We start from the raw sequence: 14,216 nt of genomic DNA on the forward strand, positions 1-14,216 counted from the left end.
AAATTATATTATTAAATATACCATTAAATAATAGTATATTATAAAATATACTATAAAAAATGATGTAAAATTGACAATATGTTATCAGAGTTTGCCACGTTCTAATTTGACACATTTTCGTACGTAAGCTAATCTCATCGATACTATTTACATTACAAATATCAATAGTTTAATAACAAAAACATAATTGATCAACAAAAAATAAAAAAAAAAAAGTTTGAATCATATTTAAACATGTTAATAATATATATATATATATATATATATATATATATATAATGTATAATAAATCTCATTAGAGTATGGAAAATAAGGAAAAACTTAAAAATATTTAGAATATATTATATAATCGTTTTTCATTGAGTTAATAAAGTAAATTTATAAGATTTCAATAATACATAGAGATTAAAAACAAAATAATAAAAGAATCATAAAAAAAAATATATCAAAAATTATATACCCAGATTATTTAACATTATAGTATTTAAATTTTAGCAGCGATGTAGAAAGCTAAGAAGTTAATTTTATTCAAATCCTCTAAGGATGAAAACAATTGCCAATAAACGAATTCAATTGGTCTAACATTGACATATCGGGAGAACAACGCAGGTCGAATCTAGTAAACCACTTGTTTTGAGGGAAACTTAACTCGACTCGCAATCCATACGCAATACAAATATTTATATAATTTGAAGGAGCAGTTACGCGTTCCTCGATACGTCTTATAAATCAACCAAACCTGACGACCAAAGAACGTAGAATAATAATTCGTTAGATCGGTCAGGTCGAAAAAGTCAAATATTTAGAAGCCACGCCTCGAGGAATTATTCGTGCGAGGAAGCCTCGGGAGATCGCGATAGCAGATATTACGCGCGCGCGCGCGTATAATATACGATATTAATTTTAGCAAGTCATCGGCGAGGCTTGCGATCGACGATTCGCAGCCAAGTCAGAGCTTATCCCCTCGCATTGTCATCTTGCTCGGCGTCACCCGCGTGCCGAAAATTTTGTTCCATAGCTGCGCCGGCATTTTTCCATATGCCGGGAGAGAAAAAGAAAGATAGGTAGACTGAGAAAAAAAGAACTAGCGAGAAAAAGAAAGAGCGATAGATAAAAAGAAAGAAAGAGAGAGTGAAAGAGAGAGAGAGAGAGAGAGAGAGTGAGAGTGAGAGAGAGAGAGAGATAGGGTGATAGAGAAATGCGCGCGCGCAAGAGAGAGGATTCGTAAATGTTTTTGTGCCAAAGTTTGCCTACAACGAATGACAAGAGCATATATAGCCAAAATACGTTAACATAAGGTATAATATGTATGTTACTAAACTATTTTGTAGTATATGTATAATGTATATTGTAAGGATATGTGTTTAGAATGTATTGTTGTTATTGTCGTTGTAGTAAGTTGTGCATGCATAAATGTAATATTAACATTATTTCTATTAATCGATTACTATGTATAATTAGATTAATCATATTAATATAGCTACGTGTATATAGTATTATGTATGTATGCATGTATGTATGTATGTATGTACGTACGTATATTTATCAACTCAGTTAGATGCACAAGTATTTATATGCACTAATGAGTACATGAATTCCAAATAAATCACTGCCGTCTAATATGTTCTGTTTTTAATCACTTCAATTATAAATTAAAAATCTGAGCTTGATATTGAATTTATGCAAAGAGCTAATTAAACTGTCATTTCCTTGTTAATCGAATCCTAGTTAACAATACATTCTAGAAATTAATTATCTATATAAATAATACATTGACATATGTGATCATTGTACGATGACCACTTGGTAGTAAATGAGAGTATTGGAACTTTTAGAGTAACGGATATTTTCATAATCTGATATACGGTAATAATATCATTAAATACCAAAGAACAAGATATTTAAAATAATTTTAATATATGTTAAGAGTTATAGTGTAGATAAAATTATAATAAAATGAGTTATTAAATTAAAAGTCATTGGAAAATTAATATTAAAATATTATAACTTCTTAGTGGTAAACAATTATATATCGAATCACGAAGATACAAATAAGAAATTGAAATAGAGAGAGAGGGAGGAGGAGTAAAAAGGAAGAGAAAGAGACAGTCGATCCCATAATATTTCATTTAGTTTAAATGATAATTTCTAATGACAATTATTAATTTGCTCACTCACTTATATCATTGCAAAAATAAATGTTTTATTATTGCTCTATCAAGATGTATATGAATCTTCGCATTATTTACAAGATTTTATCATTTTATCAAATTCATAATTGCTATTTAATAAACCAATTATTATTTATAAGACCTTTTTTATATGCTTTAAGAAATAAATTTAAACTTTCGAATTATTGCTTTACCGATAATTTCATATACTAAGATTTATTATTAAAATTAAGTTTATTATATTGAGATTATTTAAAAATATTAATTTAATATTTAAAAGCCAATTGATTTAATTATTACACCATTTTTAAATAATAATAATAATGTTAATAATAAATAAGCTTTTCGTAAAGACTAATAAAATTGAATGCAAATGTATGATTAAGAATCAAAATAAATATCGATAGTGTATACTTTTGCGATGCTACCGTCGATTTTACAATGTAAATTAAATCAAATAATACATTTCAATGAATGGAGTTAAGATATTGAAAAATATATTTACACTAATATTTATATATCTTGCCAAGGCTTATTAAAACGTTTAATTACAATTTCAATTGGAAATAATTTATAATAAAATCTATTAAAGGTATAATTTAATATTTTTAATGTCAAATGTTTTTATTGTAGAAATTATTTAAAATTAAAAAAAAATATATATATATATATGTGTGTGTGTGTACATGGTATATTGTAGGTATAAGTATATTGTAGAATTGGAGCGAAACACCCTAAATCTTATTCCATACATTAAACATACTGAAAATTTTTAGAAATTTTATTTCTTGACATTTCATTATGGTTTATTGTACATTTAAAAATACACTAATTAATCACTGATAATTATACAATTGATCATACACGTAATGAAATAAAATTATACATTTTTATAAATTGTAGTAAATTAAATTAACTTCAATAGAATGCTTTAATTTTAATTTAATATTTTTACTTTGTTAAGAATAAATATTAATGAAAATTTAATGAAAAATTAAGCAAAATTATTTAAACAATAAATATTCTTAGAATTAGTTTACTTAAGTATATTTTTTTCTTCTGTAAGGTTAATAATTATTTATGTGACTCGTCTGTACGAAAATTATAGTAAGCAGAAGCAATTAAAATGTAACGGTTTACGAGACATCAATAACACGTAATTTAATATATTAGAAGATTCATTGCAATAGTACAAATATTAAATAAGGAAAACAAATAAATATCTATTTTATCAATAATTAAAATCACGTCGTAAATAAAAATTAATGTATATGAAATTTATTAATCAAATTATTAAAGAAAATATCTACGCATAAAGTGATAATATTTGAAAATAGAATAATAACTTATAAATATATAAATACTACAAAAATATAAACATTTCATGTATAAATTTTCTACACGTACATGAAACTGTATATTTTAAAGATTTTAATATTTTTTAAAGAAAAATTATTAATTTATAATTTAAGTAACATTTTGATCAAATTTCTTACGAATGTAAAAACAAATTCTAATATGGTTTTATTAATATAGTTTTACATGCATAATAGAATCAGTGAAAAGTTTAGAAATACGAATATAAGATGATAAGTACAAATTGAATATAATAAAAATTAATTTTCTAATTTCTATATTTTGATTTTGCCTTGTAAATCATATATGAATTATACTTCAAGTATCGATACAAATAATTAATGCTTTATAATCATAATTTTTAAATATAATAAAGCATTGTTAAGAAATTATTTCTAATTTTAAAGGATAAACGAATTCCAAACATTTTGTTTAAAGTTAAATATAATATTATGGACGTGAAATAAATTTATATGCACACGTACATTATGGAATTAAATATTGTTTAAAATATTACAAAATTAATCGATAATAGTAATAATCGTCTATGTACGTATCGCGTAGTAAAAATAATGAACAACTATTTCAAATTTGATAATAATATAAATAATAACTTATCAATATTGTTAATATTTCTTTTATTGTTATTGTGAAAAATCATTTAAAATCATCATTAAATATCAAATGATTAATGATAAATATTGTTAAATTTTAATTACAGAAAATGTTTAATTATTCATAATGTACAATTGTATAGTATTTGAAACATTATCCTATTTATTTAATAATAATAATTTTCAATAACGTAATTAATATCTTCTTTTATGTCACATTATAACGTAACATGCGTGACATTTGGAATACGAGTACTTTTCCATTGTAAATGAAGATATTAATTGCATTATGAAAATTAAAAAGCAATAATTAAAGAATATAAATATAAATAATTATAGATAATTTTAATAACCAATATATTATATGAGTATTAAAATTTATTTATTATATGGATTAATCAAGTAATTTATTACTCATAAAAAATCAATAATGAACTAAACATTGAATAAAGTAAATCTTCATCGATCCTTTTAAAAAGAATTAATATTTTATACTTGCACAGATTTATTAAATATGCTTAAATATCTTCATATATATATATATATATATATATATATATATATATATTCACTTATCTGAATTATAATTTGAAAAATTATGCGGAAAAGCATGACTCACGATTATAATGTCCGCCATTGAAAAGCTTTAAAGCAACATATAACGTATTTATAATACTATAGGATTATTAAGTCTTTAATTATTCTATCATCGCTATATGCAGAAAAAGATTTTAACATGTAACTTAAATAAATACGACAAATATGAATGTATTTGTGTACAAATTTATATCACTTTGATCACGAAATATATTAAAAAGCAAATAAGAATCATATTCGTTTTGATAATCTTTTTATCATGCTTTGAAGATTTTTTTTATTTTAAATTATATGCAAGATATCCTATGATATATCAATAGAATATATATCAATAGAAATTGAACTCTTATTAATTACTTCAAATGATAATACTTGTTTTTCGAATATAATTTACGTTGCAAATTTGTAATTTACAATTTTCTCGACATGGTAAAATAATTATTTGTTCTGTTTTCGAGCGTTAATTATAGTCATTTTTTCTTTTCTTTCTTTTTTTTTTTTTTTATAATTTCTTAGATTTTTTTCAGAAATCAATTCAACATTTACTTTTTTTTTTCTTTTTTTTTTTCTTTTTTTTTAACAAGCAATTCTAAACTCATTCGTAAACAAGTTGTAATCTATCATTATGAAATATATCGATGTGCGATATGTAAAGTACGAAGTAATTAAGAATTTCCATTTTACATTTTATTAAAATTGTATTGACATTTGCGAAAAAGAGCAAATCAATTATTTGTTTTGAAATTCAATAGTGTCGAAATTAAATTGTGTAAGACTGGAATAAATAAAATTTTTGTATACCCAATGCTCAATAAATAAAGATCACTCACTTTATTATTATTATTATTATTATTATTATTATTATTATTTTTGCTTAGCAATACTTTCTTCGATGTTGATTTACATGTGTACTATATTATAATATATACGTGTTATTACGAAAAGCAAAGTTATAAATATTTAATTTATATAAAACAATGACTTTGCATAATACTACACATAATTTGAAAAAAGAATACGTTGAATTATGCATGGATAAGAATAAAAGAATCATTAAAGCTGTTGAATCACTTTCAAACTAATCATCGTGACTAGGTTTATAAGAGAAAACTCTTATAAAATAATATTTGAATAAGATAATATAAATAATTCTTAAACAAAAGCTAAATAGCATTTTCAAGACTTAAAGATAACACGTTGTCATGCATTCCAGCTGTTAATAAATAAATGTTCATGGTCGGTGACAAAAATCGTGAAATATAAAATCAATAAAAGCTTAATTAACAAACAAATGATTGCTAATTATTGTTAAAAGCAACGTTGCAAGTTATATAGGAACGAAGCATTTAACAAAAAAAAAAAAAAAAAAAAAAAAAAAAAAACCAAAAACAAGTAAAATGATTTATAAGAAATAAGAATGGTCACCGCGTTATTAAGTACGTATATTTATTTATTAATTATTTATTTATTAAAGCGAAGAGATGCAAGTACACAATAAGTTGACTAATGACGCAAAAGAATAAGCGGGTAATCATATGGAATGCAAAATGGTATTAAACGGGCGAAACAGCACCAAGTCGGAGTACGCGAGGAGGCATCCCCGCGAGACGTGACAATGAATTTCCGGCGTAACGAACGCGCAACGAAACTCGGACTATTGGCTCGCGACGTCGGAGATTAAACCGAATGTTGCATTTTAACAAAAGCAGCAGCGGGATAATGCGATTACGTCGGATACGTCATTAGTACCGACAATTCCTTCACGTTTACGCGAATCGGCGGCAATGGCGAGACGAGGGTGTGCGGAAAGCGGAAGGTTGGGATGAAGCGGCGGCCGTGGGGGAGGTACGACGCGCTCGTGAGCCGCGAGTCGTCGTGACTCGCTTGTAAAAAGAAAAAAAAAAGGCGGAGAGGAGCCAAGAAGCCCTGTGTGCGCGAGAGATTGGGTGTGCGTCGCGCGCGACTCGATGAACAATTAACGTCGAGTCAGCAGCAGTCAGCATACAGGAAAATATATAATTAGTAATCATGTGGACTGGCATTATTCGCTACTCTCGCTATTACAGCCGTTATTGTTGGGCGTAGAAAATGGGTGGTTGTAATTGATTGTGAACAAGGGTGATTGCAATATACACTGCAATTCGAGATTAAGATTAGTGAAAGGAGAAATCAGTGAAAAAGGGAGTCTGCAATATTAAGGAACGTCGACTCGTTCGTCGGTAGTGCGAGCACTTGTGAGTCCCTCGTTTGTTCCTTTATTGATTTTTACTTTTAAATCTTCCGTGCTCGCAATTTTTGAGGTTATAATGTCAATAGGGATTGCGGAGCGAGGTTAGCTTGAGAATTTGACAGCTGCAGTTTTTCCAAGGCTTGGGGAAGTCGGCACTTTCCACGTTAGAAATGCTCGAGCAGTTAAAGCGGTTACTTTTAAAAGGTGTGCTACTTACTTAAGCATTATTGATGAACATTCTTTTATGCCGATCATTAGGTTTAAGGTTTAAAATTTAATAGTGGTTGGTTGATGTTCTATGTAATCACGAAAATTTACAGATAAATGACTGAGAAACAAATACGTGATTTTTTCCGTACCTTCGTGGCTTTTTAGGCCTATCTTGCGGCCTTTATTACAAAGCGGTTTTTTTTCGTTTTATGGACATACGATTTTTCAAAGACGTGTATCTATAACTTATTATATTTACAAATAAAAAAAAGAAAAAAAATTACATGTTACATGCATATATATATATTTTTTTTCATTCCGATTCACTTTTTATTTATAAATTAGATCCTTCGATTTCGTTCTCATTAACACTTTATACGCTTAAGATCTTACATTCCATTTCAATGTTACTAATTTATTAATTTTATAACAAATGATTTTACGTGTAATATAACACGCATGCTAGCTCATACGTTCACAGTTTTTTATGCGATTTCATATGTAATTTTAACTTGATTATATTAATTTATTTAGGTTAGTTTAATGGATGGAGAAGATGAAGACTTGCCTAGGCCAAGTTGCCAGACCCAGTTCCCCAGTTATGCCAGTGGTTCGGCGTTTGATCTTACAGATGATAAGGACACGGACTCTTCCAATTCAAACACAGAAACGCATGGAAATCTTGGGGATATGAAATTTAGTGTGAATGCTTATATCAAGGGTGTCATGAAAATGATGTTCATCATGCGTAACCATAATATGTTGACTGATATCGTATTAGAAGTTGGCTCAGAGATTTTCCATGCACATAAAGTTATTTTAGCAGCTGCTAGTCCTTATTTTAAGGTACATTAAAATATAATAGATCACTCATAAGATTACATTAAAATGGATAATAATGAATAAATATAGTATGAAAAAAGAATTAAATAAATTTAATATTAAATTTTATAAATAAATGGAAAAACAATTAATAATAATAGGGAATTAATTCTATGCAATAATACTTATACAAATATTTGAAGCAGTTATTTATTTTCAAATCCTTCAGAAAATTATTAACTTGTATTTATTATAATTCTTTCTTGCAACGTTTCTATAATTATTATCGACTTATTATTTTATGATATAATAAGTGACGATTATATTAAATAAATGAATTGATTTTTTTTTTTAAATACTTCTCGAAAATAAATAAATTGTTTATGTTATTACATAAATAAGATATTGAGTATTGACATAAATTTTGAAATTAATTATAGAAATATTGTTGTATAAATGTAACTGAAATGAAATATAACATAAATTAAGTAAATCATTATTCAGATATTTTTTACATTTACATTTACAAATTTTTATATGGTAAAAATTATAGAAATTAAACAAAAATTGAGAATATTTTTTATGTAATTCTCTCAAAAATTTATGTTTATATTTTTCTTATTTAGTTAATATTTTAATTAAAAAACTTTCAATATATTATTTAAATCAAGTTACAATTGAATTTAAATTTATTCAAATAAGCGTATGTTGAATGATGTATACATAAAATTCATTTAATTGGGAAAATATATTTGTAAAATTATTATTTTCCCGTCAAACATTGTAAATGCTTTTGAAAAAATTCTTTGACTTTTTGTTTATAGGCTATGTTTACAGGAGGATTAAAAGAAAGCGAGATGACAAGGGTAAAACTATTGGGTGTTTGTCCAACAGCAATGGCTAAGCTAGTAAATTTTATGTATACTGGCAAAATACGTGTAACAGAAATAACAGTCTGTTCACTTTTACCAGCTGCAACAATGTTCCAGGTAGTTTTATTGCTCTTATAATTTAATTTTTTCTATGAGTTTTATAAATTTTTTAAATTGTAATAAAGAGTTCGATTTAATTCATTAAATATAAAAACAAAAATTAAATCGATTGCAACATACGAAAGTACGTTAAGGATATATTATTGTTATAAAATTAATATATCAAATCATATAGATTATGTTCAAATTAATTATACTGATTTATAATATTTCTTATTGAAACAAGAAAGTTGTAATAATTTAAATTTTACATTTATAACCAAAACAATATAAGATTAATATGTTTAAAACTGATTTTCATTAAAAATGCAGGCATATTTTCTCTAGAATATTGAACCTCATGAAAGTACTATTTGACTTGTAAATATTCTTTGTCTAGTACTTTGTTTGGTTAATCATACAAATGTTTTATTTTTATTAATATAAATTTTTGTTAATAAAATAATTTAAATAATTAATCATTCAGCATATGTAGCTTTGCTAATTTTAGAGACATATAATTTTTATTGCTTTACATGTTGTTAAATTATGTGGCTTATAATAAACGATAAAGAAAATAATACACATAGAAAAAAACGTTTGTATCGGTCACTTAGTCGAGTCGCATAAGCTAAGTCACACTACTTCTTTATTATGATGTCAAAATATAATTAAATTGCAGGTATCAAATGTAGTAGACGCTTGCTGCCTGTTTCTTGAAAATCAGCTGGACCCAACAAATGCCATTGGTATATCTAATTTTGCAGAGCAACATAGTTGTTCAAACTTATATCACAAGGCAAATCAATTTATAGTACAGCACTTTAGTAGAATTTGTCAAGAAGAAGAGTTTTTGCAACTATCACCTGTGCAGTTAGGTACAATAATAATCAATTAAATTAGATATTTATTATGAAGCTTTAAATATTTTCAATATTTACTTATACGGCCATGCATATTAAATGTTAACATATTAATTCTATTAATTATATTCTCACAAAAACTGCATATTATTATGATGTAATAAATTATGTCAACACGACAAATGAATCGTTAATGATAATCAAACTTTTTCAAAATGAGTAAAATAATATACAATGATAAAGTAAAATTAAACTACTAATACTCTCATTCTTTCTGCAATCAGTCGCACTTGTTCGAAAGGATGAACTCAATGTTCAAGAAGAGCGTGAAGTTTATAATGCGGTACTTAAGTGGGTTAAATATAACGAAGAGGCCCGGGGTCCAAAAATGGAGCATATTTTGCATGTAGTGCGTTGCCAATACTTGACACCGAGCTTTTTGAGCGAGCAAATGAATAACTGCGATGTACTAAAGAAAGTTCCAGCTTGCAGAGAATATTTGGCTCAGATTTTCAAAGATCTAACTTTGCATAAAAAACCTATAGTAAAAGAAAGAACACCGAATACGCCACGAACTATTTATATCGCTGGTGGATTTTTACAGCATTCCTTAGACTTGTTCGAAGGCTATAATGTGGATGATAAAACATGGACACAACATGCGAGATTATTGGTCCCACGATCAGGATTAGGTGGAGTTTTTCTCAAAGGTGTATTCTATGCTATCGGTGGAAGAAATAATACTCCAGGAAATAGGTTTGTAAACAATGCGAAAGTATATTAGGAATATTACTCGATAAATATTGGATACAGAATTAGTGTAGCGATAATTATGACCTTAAATTTACCTTGAATTGAGCTTGCAATTTAATTTAACAATCACTTTCATTAAGAATTTAAATTTAAATATCATCAAAGTCTATATATTACTTTTATGAGTACAGGTATGATAGTAATTGGGTGGATCGTTACAATCCAGCAACAGACCAATGGAGACCGTGTAGTCCATTATCTGTTCCAAGGAATCGTTTAGGAGTTGCTGTAATGGATGGTCTATTATATGCTGTTGGTGGAAGCTCAAATGCAGAGTATCATAGAAGTGTCGAATGCTATGATCCAGATCACGATACTTGGACGACTATCAAGCCAATGCATAAAAAGAGATTAGGAGTTGGAGTAGCCGTCGTTAACAGGTATCGGACAATTTAATAAATAAAGAAATAGAGGGGAAAAGAATTAATATAAAGCGAGATGCGTACAAATAAATGTAATATGCAAGCCAATTTTATTGCAAATGAAAAGTTAAGCAGCAGCGTTGTTTCAAATTGTCTATTACAAAAGAATGTCATTAAATTTTAAGAATGAATCTATAATCTACTTCTTAAAACAAATAAATTTTATAATATTTCGTTACGCGATTATCATTTGTTCTAGTAAAGTATTTCTCTTTTTATTATAAGTAATTTAAATAATGTGACCTAACTGTTATCTTTATTAATTCATTTTTAGATTGCTGTATGCAATTGGAGGCTTCGATGGGAGTGATAGATTAAATTCCGTGGAGTGTTATCATCCAGAAAACGATGAATGGACTATGGTCTCTCCAATGCATGTTTGTCGATCTGGATCTGGTGTTGCAAGTCTGGGCCAATATATTTATGTTGTTGGCGGATTTAATGGAAAAAATCAAATTAACACAGTTGAACGATACGATACTGAAAAGGATGTTTGGGAGTATGTTAGTGCTCTGCAAACAGCTCGAAGTGCCTTGAGTGTCACCGTACTAGGTGGAAAGCTATACGCCATGGGTAAATATGAATGATTAAAATATTATTGCAAATAATGATTTGATCTTTCGATGGGTGAACTATATTATTATAAAATTAAATGTTAATAGCGTGTATGATAAAGTTGTCGATTAATTTTTTCAATTGCTTATTTTGGTAAGAAAATATCAATTGTATATTAGGTAGATGTAAAAAATGTGAGGAAACTTTTTGGCTTAACAGAATATTTGTAATAATTTTTAATTTTTCTAAATTTAATCTCCTTGATAATTTTAGGTGGATTTGACGGGACTACATTCTTGAACATTGTAGAAATTTTCGATCCTGCGGAGAACAAGTGGGAAGAAGGTGTACCAATGACATCTGGTCGTTCTGGACATGCCAGTGCAGTCTCATATCAACATTGCCCAATTCATTGTGATCATTTAGACCATAACGTAAATTTACAGAAAGCACCATCGTGACATTAGTATTATTTATAACTAAAAAATGACCGTGTGTAAATGTGAATTTAATTATACTTCTTTTATAATTGTTTCTTATTGATAACAATACTATTTTTGATCAAGATACTTTCATGGATCTAAAGCAAAGATTAAATATTGTACGTTTTTAGGAAAATATGTGAAAAGCTTGATATTAAACCTATAATATTATACAAAATAGAATAATCTCGTGGATGTAATAAGATCGAGGAATGGTTCAACGGAGTTAGCAAATTTATAATTTAATCGATACATATGCTAGTTGTTGTGGATTACAGTTGAGTGAATTTAATTTAATATTGTACATATTGAAATTTAACGATTGTTTTATAGAATATATATAATTATTTTATTTCCACTATAGTTTAAAATGTACCTAAAAAGTATATGGACGAGAATATTAATTGCAAAAGAGTAAATCTCTTTTTTTCGATAACACTTAAGTAAACAAGTTCATTCCATATGGTTTCATTCATGCTTTTAGCAATTTTTAACATTATTCATCGGTTTACTTTAATCAATATCTTTAATAATTATAATTTATTGTCTTTGTTATCTGAAATTGTTTTTGGAAGTAACTGTTTTGGTACTGACAATCTGTTAACATATATCCGTCATAAAACTGACATGATTTATGAATCCCATTTTTTAACAAACGGACAAAGTTTATTGAAATTATTCTTTTTCATTTTTAACGGAAAATTTGAAATAATTGATTACATATTATACAAAAAATTTTAACGTAACTTTTGAAATTTAAATAGCCATAATATAGTGTTGAATGATATTGATTAAAAAATAAAATACAATAAGATACACTTTCAAAAAAATAAACTTTAACATTTGCAAATTAAATTTGAAATTAAAAATATTATTCTTTAAATTATTCTTATATGTATAGATATATATGTATATGTGTTTGTATGTATATATATAATAATGTGTACAATGAATGTCTATATGACAAAGTAAAAAATGTATTCTTTACAAAAAAATTTTTATAAAAAGTGAAAATTTTTCAAATGATAATTTTTTGTTTTTTTTTGTTATTAATAACCTATTAAAGTATCTTAATATATTATGTAAATGCACAAAAAAAAAAAAAAAAAAAAAAAAAAAAAAAAAAAATAGGAAACATCATCGATGTAACTTATAAAACTATTGCACTACTATTCCAATATATAATTTTGTTAAATGATTTTTAAAAAAATATTTCAACATATGGCAGTATATACAATCGCAATTCTAATTTAAAATATTATTTTCAAAAATGAAATAAAAATTAGACTGATAATAGAATTATCATTTTATGTTATTAAAATATTAATTACAGAATTCTACAACAAAACATGAAATCAAAAAGTATATAATTATTATAATTACGTTGTAATGCAAATCATAACAACTCAATAGATGTTTTATTGAAGTATTTATTTATTTATATATACTAATTATTACTTATATATATATATATATATATATGAATTATTATTTTTTATTTTATTTACATAATTTTTTAACAATCATATTATATATATTTTTCAAAACTAAAATAAAATAAAAATATATTAAATAACATGCAATATATTGACGTTTTAATAGGTGTAAAATAAAAACTATACGTCTTGGACTAAAGGAAAGCTTGAAACTTAATTACATAAGAAAATTTTAATTAAATCTATTTTTATGTATTGTAATATATATTCTGATTTTTATACTAAAGAGAAGCCTATAATCTTAGCTTATTAAACTAAATAAATTAAGAGTAATTATTTTAACATTTCATAATCATAGCATTAAATAAATAAATTATAAAACAAAACAAAATTTTTATTAAACAATTGGAAAAAGATTTAATTCATCAGTCTTAATACTTTTATAAAATACTATTCTGATATAAAAAATTTTTTATAATATTATAATATAAATTTATAATACGAACTGTATAAATCTTAAAATAAATAAGATATTTATTAAGATTAAGGCTAAAAATAATTTAATAATCTGATCCTTCTGTAAGTGCTATGGAACTTATTTTATAATATAATTTATAAAATTAATTTGTAATTTTTGTTGAAACAGCTTGATTTTGTTACAATTAATATTTAAA

General features: G+C 25.7%; 1 protein-coding gene across 1 annotated transcript; it reads left to right on the forward strand.

Annotated features, from left to right (window-relative positions):
• The first annotated feature begins 1,155 nt into the window (after nt 1-1,155).
• Nucleotides 1,156-12,378, forward strand: Keap1 (kelch like ECH associated protein 1). Its single transcript, XM_011501412.1, has 8 exons — nt 1,156-1,298; nt 7,713-8,024; nt 8,825-8,989; nt 9,654-9,849; nt 10,119-10,590; nt 10,779-11,027; nt 11,344-11,642; nt 11,898-12,378. The coding sequence occupies exons 2-8, from the start codon at nt 7,722-7,724 to the stop codon at nt 12,083-12,085; spliced, it is 1,872 nt and encodes a 623-aa protein (XP_011499714.1). The 5' UTR covers nt 1,156-1,298; nt 7,713-7,721; the 3' UTR covers nt 12,086-12,378.
• The last annotated feature ends 1,838 nt before the right edge of the window (nt 12,379-14,216 follow it).

The sequence above is a fragment of the Ceratosolen solmsi genome, unplaced genomic scaffold (assembly GCF_000503995.2).
Source record: "Ceratosolen solmsi marchali unplaced genomic scaffold, CerSol_1.0 scaffold3, whole genome shotgun sequence".
Classification (NCBI taxonomy): domain Eukaryota; kingdom Metazoa; phylum Arthropoda; class Insecta; order Hymenoptera; family Agaonidae; genus Ceratosolen; species Ceratosolen solmsi.